The following is a 12,092-nucleotide window of genomic DNA, read 5'->3' on the forward strand; positions in this document are numbered from 1 at the left end:
CCCCAGCCCCAGGAAACCAGGATATGTGTCCGGAGATTCACACTCACTCTGCGTGTCCCTGAGGAAGAGGGAGCAGCCACAGCCACGGGGGCCCTCTCAGACTCCGGTGGATGTCCCCAGGCAATCAGGTCTGGCAGACCTCGGGGGAGGGTGGAGCTGCTTACTCTGCGGCTGTAGTGGTCTTGGTAGCCTGGACCCGGCTCCGGGGAGAGGGAGGCATGGAGCTCTTCCCCTCTTCCTTGGGACCCCACATTGTGGATTCTGAGGGTTGAGCCTCAGATGGGGGGATTCCTCTCTCTCAGGGCTGAGATCCACCCACCACGAGATCCACTTGTTTTGCTGGACTTAGGGTCAGAGCCTGGGCCCTGACATTCGGTCTAAGGCAGACCCAGCTACCGTTTCCCAGTATGCCAGTTAGAAAGACAGTAATAAAAAGCAGAGAGAGATTTATTCAACGTGGCCACACTGAAAGAGGGACAAAAAGGGGGCCCAGTGACCTCCTCCCCAAGCTCATCTTTGAGGTCCTGACGTGAAGCTTAGGTTTAAACAGAAGGTCAGAGGCTTGCACAGCCCAGTGGTCCCTTTGGCTTATAGAGGTTCAGTGACCACCCAGGGGTTCCCCAGTCTCTGGAAAGTGAACGGATCTGCTTTCTGTCTTTAGGGGTGGTGGAGGTAATTCAGCAAAATGACAACGGGGGAGGTTAAAAAAAAAAAAAAACAGGTTTAAAAAAAGCAGGGGAGAGGCTGGGGCCGGAGAGGGCCTGCTTTCCCACGGAGGGCTGCTCTGGGAGGGTGGCTGCTTCCTTTGGTTATCAGCACCCCAGACGTTCCCAGGAAGCTAGGAAACCCTGAGGAATGCAGTCTCCCAGGCAGCCTGGGGAGCTGGGAGCTTGGTGTGTGTGTGTGGAGGGGGTGGGGGACTGGTTAAGCGGTTCCTTCTAGACCAGCTGTGGCTGCAGACAGGGTTCTGGGCAGGAAGACAGACAGACCGACCGACCGACCTGACCTGAAAGTCATATCTTCCAGGGAGGGGTTTGGAGAAACTTTGCATCATGTCTGACTTTTCTCATGTTTATATAGCACGTTTTACATAAGACATTATACTTATTTGTGTGTGCCACGTGGCTGTGAAGGTTGGAGCTTGACCTTCGGTGTTGTTTTTGTTTTTGTTTTGTTTTTAGTTTTTTTGAGACAAGGTTTCTTAGTGTAGCTTTGGCTCTCTTGGAACTTACTCTGTAGACCAGGCTGGCCTTGACCTCAGAGATCCACCTGCCTCTGCCGCCTAAGTGCTGGGTTAAAGGCATATACCACCACGTCTGGCACTGGCACTGGGTATTGTTCCTTAGGGGTCATTTGTCTGTTTGTTATTGTTTTTGTTTGTTTTTTTTGAGACAGGGCCTTTCACTGGTCTGGAGCCCACTGATTAGGGTTGTCTGGCTAGCCAGTATGTCCCAGGGCCATCCTGCCTCTTCTTCCTCAGAACAGGAGTTACAGATGGCATGCTACCAAGCCCAGCTTTCTACATGAGTGCTGGGGACCTAATTCAGGTCCCCAGGCTTGCAAGGCTAACATTTTACAGACTTTCCCCAGCCCTGGACACATGTTATTTTAGTTATCAAGAAAAATAGCATGTTGGGGCAGGAGAGATGGCTCAGCGGTCAAAGGCTTTCCCAGATGTCCCAGGTTCAGTTCCCAGAACCCAAGGGGTGGCTCCTAACTCTGTAACTCCAGTTCCAGGGGATCTGACACTCTCTTATGGCCTTCATGGCCACCAGACACACATGAAGTGTACATCCATCTATCTAGGCAAATTATTGACATACATAAAATAAAAAAGAGAGAGAAAGAAAAAATGTTAAAAAAAAGGAGCGGTTAGTGTAGTGCAGAAAGTGTAATCCAGTGCCCAGCGTGCAGAAAGAGGATAGCAAGGCTGAGGCCAGCTCACGCTGTGAATGACGGTCTCAACAAACAAAGTTAAGGGAACGGAGCATAGAGACAACCACTGTAGTACTGTTCCAGAGACAGAATGAATGAACGAACGTGAGAAGTCCCGAGAACAGACCCTGGCCTGCAGTAAGCACTGTGTAATTATAGGGTGTTGCTACACATGCAGCTAGGATTTAATAACTGATGGTTTCCCAAACTCGTGATGGAGGGAGGAAGGAGAGAGCCAGTACTACCCATAGCTCCCCAGAGACAGGCTTCTGGTGCCTGGCACGACCTATCTGTGTAGCTATTCTGGGGATGGAGGATGTCCCTGCATCTAGTGGCCGGGGCTGACTCGATGTCTCTAGCTACTGTTGGGCCAGGGATATCGAGAATGCCACAACTCTGGGCTGAGGGGATAGAGGGGCCATCAGAAGCTGAGCAAGAGTAGTTCCCCAAAACAACCAGGGAGTCTCCCCCGGGGAGGGTCGGATAGCCTGAGGTTCTGCGCTGGCCGTGTTCCGGATCACAGGATCCTGAGGCATCAGGGATGAAATTGGCCTGAACTGTGCCTGGAGGAAATAAAATCAGAAAGGAAAAAATGAGCAAAGAGAGGGAGGAGAAGAGGCGGCCACACCATTTAAACTGCCATCATTTTGTTCCGATGCCAGTCCTGAACCGAGGAGTCCGGAGACGGCCGTCACCCTTGGAGCCCCCAGCCTTGGGAGAAGCCAGCTCTGTATCTGGAAGGTGAAGGAAGGCTGGCCAGGAGTACCCCAGTGAGTGCTGGGGACTGGGCAGGGGTGCTGCAGGGAGGGGTAAGGCACTGTCCACTAGAAGTGGCCAGATCGGCTGCTTTTACATTCCACTAGCTGCGGAGCCTGTGAGGTCAGCTCGTCTTGTTTGTTTGAGCGGTTTGCACATTTTTTTGGGGTTGCACCATCCATAGCACACTCTGCTGGAATGGATGGAGGTCAGCCTCTTGGGCGAACTACCCACTTGGCATCGTTCTTTAGAGCCCTTGGCCAAGTACCTGGCCGTGGTGACGCATGCCTTTAATCCGAGCACTTGGGAGGCAAAGGCAGGTGGATCTCAGTGAGTTCCAGATCAGAGCAAGCTCCAGAACAGACTTCAAAGCTACAGAGAAACCCTGCCTTGAAAATCCAAAACCAAAACCAACCAACTAACCAAACAAACAAACCAAAAAAGAGCTCTTGGCCCAGACCCGGGGCAGTGGAAGGAGGGATGCCTGTTAGCAGCTCTGGATCTCAGATCTTGGAGTTTGGATCTGTGAGTTGGATAAAGGTTGAATAGGCAACTTGAGTTTAGTGCGGGGTATCCAAGCTTGGTGAAACCCCCACGGTGGCATTTGCCATACTCAGTGCTCCCACCACTGACCACAGTGATGGTTACTGTGCAAGAGCTCTCAGACTGCCTGCCAAGGCTATGTGCCAGCTGCACAGCTGCAGGGGCCGGCTCGATTGTCCACATTTTTTCTGGCCTGCGTTGCTCAGCTGGAAGCTCCATTGAAGGAGCCATGTCCTTCAAACTTAAGTTTGTCCGTTGAAAGGGGGACTCCCCCTTGAGTTTTCAGTCCACCAGCTCATCCACAGCTTTGGGAGTTGGGTGTTATCTCATCATGCCTCCTCTGGTGATGTGGGAGTCCCCTCTGTGTGCTGTGATTACCTTAATGAAGAAAGAAACTGCCTTGGCCTTTTGATAGAGCAGAGTTTAGGTAGGCAGGGAGGACTGGACTGGATGCTTGGAGAAAGAAGGGTGGAGTCAGAGAGAGACGCCATGGAGCCGTCAGAGTCAAATCTTTGCTGGTAAACCACTGCCACGTGGCGATATAAAGATTAATAAAAGTGATTTAAATTAAGATGTAAGAGTTAGCCAATGAAAAGTTAGAGCTAATGGGCCAAGCAGTGATTTAAATAATACAGTTTCTGTGTGATTATTTCAGTTCTGGGTGGCCGGGATGAACAAGCAGCTCTCTCTTTCAACACTCTGGGACATGGAAGTCACTGGAGCAGCCTTTGAGCATCCTGGAAGGAAGTTCCAGGCATGCTTAGGTCACATGCCATGGCTCACAAAGCCACTTGTCCCTGAAAGTGGTGCTGCCCACAAGGCCACATGCCACATGGATGGAGCTGTGCTTTTTGCTTTTGTTTTTGGAGGTTTTATTTTATTCTGTCCTATTTTATTTGAGACAGGGTTTAATGTACCTCAGTCTCATCTTGAACTTTCTGTGTGCCTGAGGATGATCCTGAACTTGTGATCCTCCCACTTTTAAACCTCCTGAGTTCAGGGATTGGAGGTGCACCACAGCCATACAGCGCTGAGAGTCAAACCTGCGTCCCGGGAAAGCAAGGGCGCCAACAGCTCAGCTACATCCCAGCATGGATATAACAACCTTACGTCCCACAGATAAATTCGTGTGCCTCTGCATCCCTAGCTTTATGAGAGGTGAGCTTAGCGGAACCTGATCTTGTCAGCCCTCTGACTGGACGTCCTTAAGTGATTCTCTGGATACCCCAAAGTTTTCCTTGCAGAGTCTCCTTTAGTATCCACAAACTTACCCCAAGAAGGGAACGACTCATTCTGCTCAAGGATTCAAGGTTTTGATGGAGAAGTCAGTGAATGTAAGGGGATAAAGAAGACCAGTGCTCACGCTCGTTCTTGTGAGTTACAGGACTGCACAGTGGCCAGGGTGGCACGTGCCGTCCACGCAGTGTACAAGGACATAGTTGCTGAATCAGTCGGGTAGTGTGGATGGAAGTGTTGGGAGAGGCCTATTACTTCAGAGAACCTGGAGAGCTTCCCAGAATCCTCAAGGGGGGGAGACCTTCACAAGTGGCTCAGGCCCAAGTAGAGCTGCTGTCCCTGACTTTGATCTCAACATCTGTTAGGTTGCATGTTTGCTAAAGCAAAAGTCAGGGTCTTTGAGAAATCAGATCAAGGCCAGGGCAGAAGGTGCAGAGATGCAGAGAACAGTGACGGTGCAGTTATTGGCATCCTGATTGGGAAGCCCTGAGCCTCAGAAGTGTTCTCTTCACCTGTACCCTCCTCAACTCAGCTCCTGATGCCAGCCCAGGAATGGGAGGCACTGGGAGCCAGGAGAAGCCATATGCACAGGAGAGGATCAGGAGCCCTCAAGGGGGGGCACAGAGCCACCTCTGAGGCTAGTCAGGAAATGAGCTGGGTCCTAGGGAAGACTTCCCAGACATGTTTATGCTTGCCCAGCATCTGGTCCCCATGCTATTAGATAGGAGCCCAAGGGTGGGGCAGAGGCTGACAGAGAGGGAGTCTCCAGCGTTCCACGGGAGGGGTGATGTCCCCACCCAGTCCATTCCTTCCAAACTCATGTATGCTCAGAGTCCCACTTGGGTTTCTCGAGCCAGCCGCGCTTTCAAAATTCTTATAAAAATAATAAAAAAATTCTACCAGAAAGAACTGGGGAAAACATTACAGCATACATGAAAAAGGTAAAACCCATACCACATAAGCCTCCTTACAAAAACCGAGTTATGGCGGTGCGTGCTGGCACTCTAGCACTTGAGAAGCGAGGCAGGGGGATCACTACCATCCCCCAGCTTCTTATGGAATGAGATTCCCACCCACTAAAGGCATAAATAAATACGAGTGCAAGCTGCCACTGAGCACATGAGACGCTCACCCTAGTGGATCTGGAAAACAGGAAACAAAATACAGATGATGTTTAGGAGGGACTGATGTGTATTTCGCGCCTCATGGCTCATTAGCAGCGCCAGCCCATAGACTCCTCTGTAGTGCCCCCCCCCCCCCCCCCCCCCCGCATAACTCCCGCTGGACCGCGAATGCATATCTGTTGTTGTCTCCCTCCCCCTCTCTCCCAAAGCCCCTCCCCACTGGTGAGCTATGCAATGTGTTGGACTTAAAGGCCCTCCCCTTGGGTTTTAACAGGGAGTGAAGTTAGTCCTATATTCTTGATCAAAGAGGCATCTTCTGCTATGAAGGAAGGTCATCCTCTTTGTCTAAGCTTGCAGCTTCAAGACGGATACACGGCAGGCAGTGTGTGTGTGTGTGTGTGTGTTGTGTGTGTGTGTTGTGTGTGTGTGTGTTGTGTGTGTGTTGTGTGTGTGTGTGTGTGTTGTGTGTGTTTGTGTGTGTAGTTTAAGGAAGGGGATGCCCACTTCGCTAGTTAGATAAGCCACATTAGGTGATCAAAGGGATGACTGACAGATGTCAGGCAGATCACCCTAAATACCCTCCACTTTTTCTGTCTCTGTACCTGCCCCCGCCTCTCTTTTTCTGTAACTCAGCACAGAATTGAGCACAATTTTAAGTTCACTTCACCCACCCTATGGTTCATGCTATTCTCATGTTCACCCACGTATGATTCATCCTATTCTCATGCTTCAGTACATAGCAGTACATAGGTGTGCGTGAAGGTTTTCTAGACAAGACTGCAAAAGCACAGACTGAAACTAGAGGCTGGGGTGGGGGAAATGGACTTTATCAAACTGTGCAGAGGAGAGACTCAGCAGAATGATGAGGGAGCCTACAGGGCAGCAAAAAATATGAATTATTCATTTGACAAGGGGTTAATACCAGGAGTATATAAGGACCTTAAGCCATTACCCTTTCCCAAATTATCTGATTTTAAAATGAACAAATGATTAGCTAGGCATAATAGTACAGGCCTGCAGTCTCAGTGCTTGGGAGACGCAGGCAGGAGGATCAGGAGTTCAAGGTCAGCCTCTGCTGCAAGGCAAGTTCAAAACCAAAACAAATCAAAGCAAACAGAACAAAACAAACAAAAGACAAGAGAGGGTGAAGATGTTTCTCAAAAGGAGACACATAGTGGTCAATAGTACACCCTAACCACACTCCCCCAAAGTTAACATTAGTAACCTTCAGGGAAATGTGAGTCCAACCCCTGTGGTCGGATCACACCACACCAGCAAGAATGACTAACACGAAAGAGAGAAAGCAGGGAGGCAGAGGTGAGAGTCGGATCAAGTGAGCCTAGTCTACACAGCCAATTCCAGGCCAGCCAGGGCTACATAAAAACATAAACAAAACACAAAATACAAAACAATAACCTTGCTGGCTGGGGTGCAGAGAAAAGAGGCTCACAAGCCCTTGGAGGGATGTAAATGAGTGCAGTCACCACGCATTCTGTGCTTGGCCCGAAGGCCCAGGAAAAATGCCCCACCGCCATGGCATTTAGCATGCAGATTCTCAAAGTAACTGTACATCGAACCACCAGATGTATGTGTGTGGGAAACGCAGGCCTCACAGAGTTGAGAGATGAGCAATCACTGGTGTGGAAGAGGCTGGATGGGGTGAGGATGTAGTCAGCAGCGGAAGAGGTGCTAGGGAGCCTCTGCATGGTACACTGACTGCAGAGCATCATGTGTGCTGTGGGTATTTTTAAACCTCGAAGGCAGATTCTCATTAGAGAAGCAGAGACACACCGCTTCCCACAACTCTGCAAGAGACGAGCCAGAGCAACAAGGAGAAAGAATTCTAAGAAGAGAGGAAGCCAGACAGCAGGGGAACTGGAAAGGGAGCAGAAAAGAGGAGGCACCAATTTGAAACTAACACCAGCGCTCTGGCTGGGCTCAGAGACCAGACGCTGCAAGCAGGAGGTAAGCCAGAGTGCAGCCAAGCCCAGCTGCTGCCAGCTACCCCAGCAGACAGCACGGTTGAGCAATCCATACTCCGTCTAAGCTTTAATACGGTTCAGGGGATTTGCTCAAAAGACACCTGCGCTGCAAGGCATGCAGAGAAGGAATCCAGGTTACAGCTCCGGGCCAGAAGCCCTGGAAACCAATATGCCTGGAATAGACATGAGTCCGGGTCCCTATGGACCAGCTAGCGGGCATTAATTTGTTGACGAGATTGATACAAAGTTACAAATCTGCTGAGGGGTTACACAGTCAGGATCTTAGTCTGTGGTGGTGTAATGGGGAGTCTCCCAGAGATGGCTGCCCCAACAAAGTTTATAGCCAATTGAAAGTCTTTATTCCACCTGACTAGGTCTACACTCAGGCATTTGGAACCTACATGTAGCACCAAGTGTGCAAATCAAGGGGTTTTCGAAGGCAAAACCAACACCCTGGCTTCTCACTTGGCAGATGCAGCCGGGCAGGTCAGGGCAGGGCAGGGCAGGGCAGGGGTAGGGGTAGGGGCGCTCCACTCCAGTAAGCAGTTGATAAGCAGTTAGCTGGAGGGAGGGGCTTCTGCATAGGAAGACAGTTTAACAAGCTATTTTAGCTGGGGCATCTTGACCTCCGAGTTCTGGAATATACTTAGGCAATTCTTCTATGGCATTCTCCACTAAGGAGATCGAATTCCAGTCAAGCCTAAAATGGTGTCTGCAAGAATACAAGATGGAAGAGCCTCTTGTGTTGTCTTTCCCTGTGTCACAATGAAGAGGGGAACAGAGGAGACAGCAGTCAGTGGGCTACCAACATTTTTTTTTTTAAAATCTGTGTTTCTAAACTAAACCCTATGTAGTCCTGGGTGGCCTGGAGCTGGCTGTATAAGCCAACCTTGCTTTGGACTTGAAGTCTCTGCCTAGTCAGCAGACTTGCTGTCTCTGGAGCCAAACTTGGAGGTGCTGGTCTGAGTTGATGACCCTCTTCTGGTTCTGGACTCAGCGAGTCACTGTGAGTGGGGTGGATGTCCAGTTCTCATACTAGAGCATTCTGGAAATCACTTCGGCATTTGCTACTCTCCTGGGCACATGTACTAGAAATTTCCAGGCTAATATATACCAACCATGCCACCCCGCAGACTATTGACAACCGCCAGATTCTGGCTATTCTGTGTTCACATGCTGCCAGTACTGAACCCACGTATTAAAACCTCTGGGGAAGTGATAGCCCTGGTTAGACAATGCTCCCCTTAACCTGCTCAGTGAGATACAGTGTCTATCTGCATGTCACCCCAACTTGTGCTGTGCACGTTGAGGGGGGCACCACCTCGGGTTGCTGTTCATGTATTTAGCCACAGCCTCGGGAGAGTATCAGCTTAAGGAAGGTGTGTTATTTGGGCTCAGGGATTGAGGGGACACAGTGGTTCATAGTTTAGGTTTCTCTCTTTACTCTTTGCGCGTGTTTACATGTTCATGTGTGTGAGTACGGGCAGGCCAGTGGATATGTTGGAGGACAAACGCATGTCTCGGTCTTCTCTGTGGTCGTGTACCCCAGGCTAACTGGCCTTTGAGCTGCTGAGGCTTTCGTCTCTGTCTCCCGTCTCTTTGTAGGAGTTCTGGGATTATAGATGTGCCTCTGGCTTCATGTGGGTCTGGGCATCTGCCTGCCCAGCGAATGCTTTCCCCAGGCTCTCACTATGGCTTTTTGTTTCCTGCAGAACTTCAGCCATGCCCACCAAAGCATCACCCCTGCCTCTCACCACCACCAGCTCTGAGAACAGCAGCTCCATCTACGACTATGATTACCTGGACGACGTGACTGTCTTGGTCTGCAGAAAGGATGAAGTCCTGTCCTTTGGGAGAGTCTTTCTGCCGGTCATCTACAGCCTGATCTTTGTGCTGGGCTTAGCTGGGAACCTCCTCCTCCTGGTGGTACTTCTCCGCTACACACCGCGAAGAAGGATGATGGAGCTCTACCTGCTGAACATGGGCATCTCCAACCTCTTCTTTGTAGTGACGATGCCCTTCTGGGCCATCTCTGTGGTCTGGCATTGGGTTTTTGGCAGTTTCATGTGCAAGGTGGTGAGCGTTCTCTACACGATTAACTTTTACAGCGGCATCTTCTTTATCACTTGCGTGAGCCTGAACAAATACCTGGAGATCGTTCATGCTCAGCCTCTCCACAGACCGCAGACCCGGTTCAGGAACCTGCTCCTCATTGCCGCAGTGTGGACCACGGCCCTGGCCATCTCTGTCCCAGAGATGGTCTTTGTCAAGGTCCACCAGACCTCAGAGGGCGTGTGGCACTGTTATGCGGATTTTGGCGGGCATGCGACCGTTTGGAAGCTCTACCTGCGCTTCCAGCAGAACCTGCTGGGGTTTCTCTTGCCACTCTTGGCCATGGTCTTTTTCTATTCCCGCATTGGCTGTGTTTTGGTCAGGCTGAGGCCGCCAGGCCAGGGCCGGGCTCTGAGGATGGCCGCAGCCCTGGTGGTAGCTTTTTTCCTGCTCTGGTTCCCGTACAACCTCACCGTGTTTCTGCACTCGCTCTTGGACCTGCACGTCTTCGGGAACTGCCAGATCAGCCACTCTCTGGACTACGCGATGCAGGTGACGGAGAGCCTGGCCTTCTTCCACTGCTGCTTCACGCCCATCCTCTACGCCTTTTCCAGCTGCCGCTTCCGGCAGTATCTGAAAGCTTTCCTGGCTGCCGTGCTGAGATGGCACCGGGACCCTGGCCCTGCCCAGGCCCTGCCATCTAGCCATTCGGAGAGCAGCAGGGTTACTGCCCAAGAAGATGTGGTCAGCATGAATGACCTGGGAGAGAGGCAGGCTGATGACTCCCTTAGCAAGGGGCATACGGGGACTGATTAGGCCTGAGTGGCCATGCCATTCTAGAAAGAACACCGCTCCCTCTCAGGGCCTCGCATGACCGCACTGCTTGGCCTGGTGGTTCTCAGCCACTAGCTGTCCTTGCTCACAGTTGCCTCTTCCTCCGGCTCCCAGGACCCCATGCTGTCTGCTGATTCACTGCTATAGTCTCCATGATCTTTGCTTCTGTGGCTTCCTGGGCCCCCAGCAGCCAGTAAGGTCATTCTACTCGGGCTTCAAGGGCTTTGTGACCAGCCTATGATCTCATCTCTGCCATGCTCCCTAGTTCTGGGTGCAGGGCTCCCTAGTCTCCCCTTGTGTTTCCGGAGCATTCCAGGCTCATCCCAGTAGGGAGGGTTCAGCTATGCCACCTGCCTGGACAGTCTTACCCTTGGGGAGCGATGGCTCATTCCTTTGTTCTTGGGGTCATGGTTCAGATTTCACCATGTTGGTGAGGGGCCCCATGCTCACCCTACTTCATGCCCTGTCTGCATCCCCGATGCTCTAGACCGTTTGCATCTGCCCTGACCACTTACAGCCAGTCAACGGACTTTTCCCGTTTGTGGCGTCCACTCGTTACTGCCTTAAGCCCACCACCCCGCAGAGCTGCGGAGGAAGGCTCTTACTGCGTGGTCACAGCTGCACTCAAACCCGTGCCACGGAAGGAGGTGTCTGTGGAGTGTGGGTGACGAGTTCTTTCTCTGCGGCATTTTTGGGAAGAGCCACAGGCACTCTACCCACTGGGGACCTTTCCTGTGTAACTCAGAGGGGTCTACACCTTCCTGCCCTTGACATTAGTTCCAGAGCTGTCGTCTGAAGGCACTGGAGGTGCCCCACTCGGAGAACAGCACAGCAGGGGCCCCTCTGCCAGGAGAAAGGCAGGAACCGTCCCAGCTCGGGCCTGATCTCGGGACCTTCAGTCTTTCTGGGGTCTGTCAGTCAAGTTCAAGGCTTTCTCTGAACTTTCTGAAAGACCTGCTGGGGAGAAGGCAGCCCCTCAACACATCCTGCTGGGAAAACTGGGTGTACACATGTGGGAGATTAAAACAAGATCCTATCTCTCATCCCGTACGAGAGCAGCTAAAAATGGATCAAAGACTCGGTAGACCTAAAGCTTTGATCTGAGGGATAAGCACAGGGAAACAACCAAGACATCATCAGAGGCAAGGACTTTCTGAGCAAAGTTCCACTACCCCAAGAAACACAGGCAGGAACTGATTGCATGAAGTTGCATGGCATTATAGTCTCCAAGGCACAGGGGCAATGGTCAGGAAAAAAAGGCGGCTTCACCCGTCTATTTAACCCAGCCTACTTTTACCTAAATGGGGCCAATATCCAGACTGCACAGGGGGCTGAGAAATTGACAAGGTCAAATAATCCAATAAAAAAATATGGGTGAGCTATCTGAACAGGCATTTCTCGAAAGAAAAGATGCTCAATAAACACATGAAAGCCACTCTGCACCCTTGTCTGTCATGGAATCGCAAATCAGAACGATGCAGCAGGTCTACCTCTCCCAGGTCAGACAGTGTTCCCAGAGAAGTTACAAGACAGCAGAACCATGGATTCTGGTGGGACACAGGGAAGATGGACCCTTAGTGACTGCCGCTGGGTAAACTGGTACCATCGCCGCGGGCAGGAGTTTGTTGGT

The 12,092-nt window shown here is 51.3% G+C and overlaps 1 protein-coding gene and 1 long non-coding RNA gene across 4 annotated transcripts in view; one reads left to right on the plus strand and one right to left on the minus strand.

The window, feature by feature from the left end:
• On the plus strand, positions 1-11,897 carry Ackr2 (atypical chemokine receptor 2). 3 transcript variants are annotated; one of them, XM_038324356.1, is made up of 3 exons: positions 9-128; positions 2,598-2,705; positions 9,289-11,897. In XM_038324356.1, exon 3 carries the CDS (start codon positions 9,299-9,301, stop codon positions 10,442-10,444), a length of 1,146 nt encoding a protein of 381 aa, XP_038180284.1. In that variant the 5' UTR covers positions 9-128; positions 2,598-2,705; positions 9,289-9,298; the 3' UTR covers positions 10,445-11,897. The 3 variants fall into 3 exon arrangements, with proteins under 3 accessions (XP_038180285.1, XP_038180284.1, XP_038180286.1); XM_038324357.1 differs by lacking the exon at positions 2,598-2,705 and having other exon boundaries at positions 1-128; XM_038324358.1 differs by lacking the exons at positions 9-128; positions 2,598-2,705 and adding an exon at positions 7,356-7,559.
• LOC119810742 overlaps positions 430-12,092 on the minus strand; it is a 24,435-nt gene continuing 12,772 nt past the window's right edge. Inside the window, exon 3 of the long non-coding RNA XR_005284791.1 lies at positions 430-2,498. This is a non-coding gene — a long non-coding RNA (uncharacterized LOC119810742). The remainder of the gene's footprint in view (positions 2,499-12,092) is intronic.

The sequence above is a fragment of the Arvicola amphibius genome, chromosome 3, assembly GCF_903992535.2.
Source record: "Arvicola amphibius chromosome 3, mArvAmp1.2, whole genome shotgun sequence".
NCBI lineage: Eukaryota > Metazoa > Chordata > Mammalia > Rodentia > Cricetidae > Arvicola > Arvicola amphibius.

Bases quoted from the DNA above. Each gene is read 5' to 3' on its own strand.
- Ackr2 (XM_038324357.1), top strand. From the start codon at position 9,299: ATGCCCACCAAAGCATCACCCCTGCCTCTCACCACCACCAGCTCTGAG.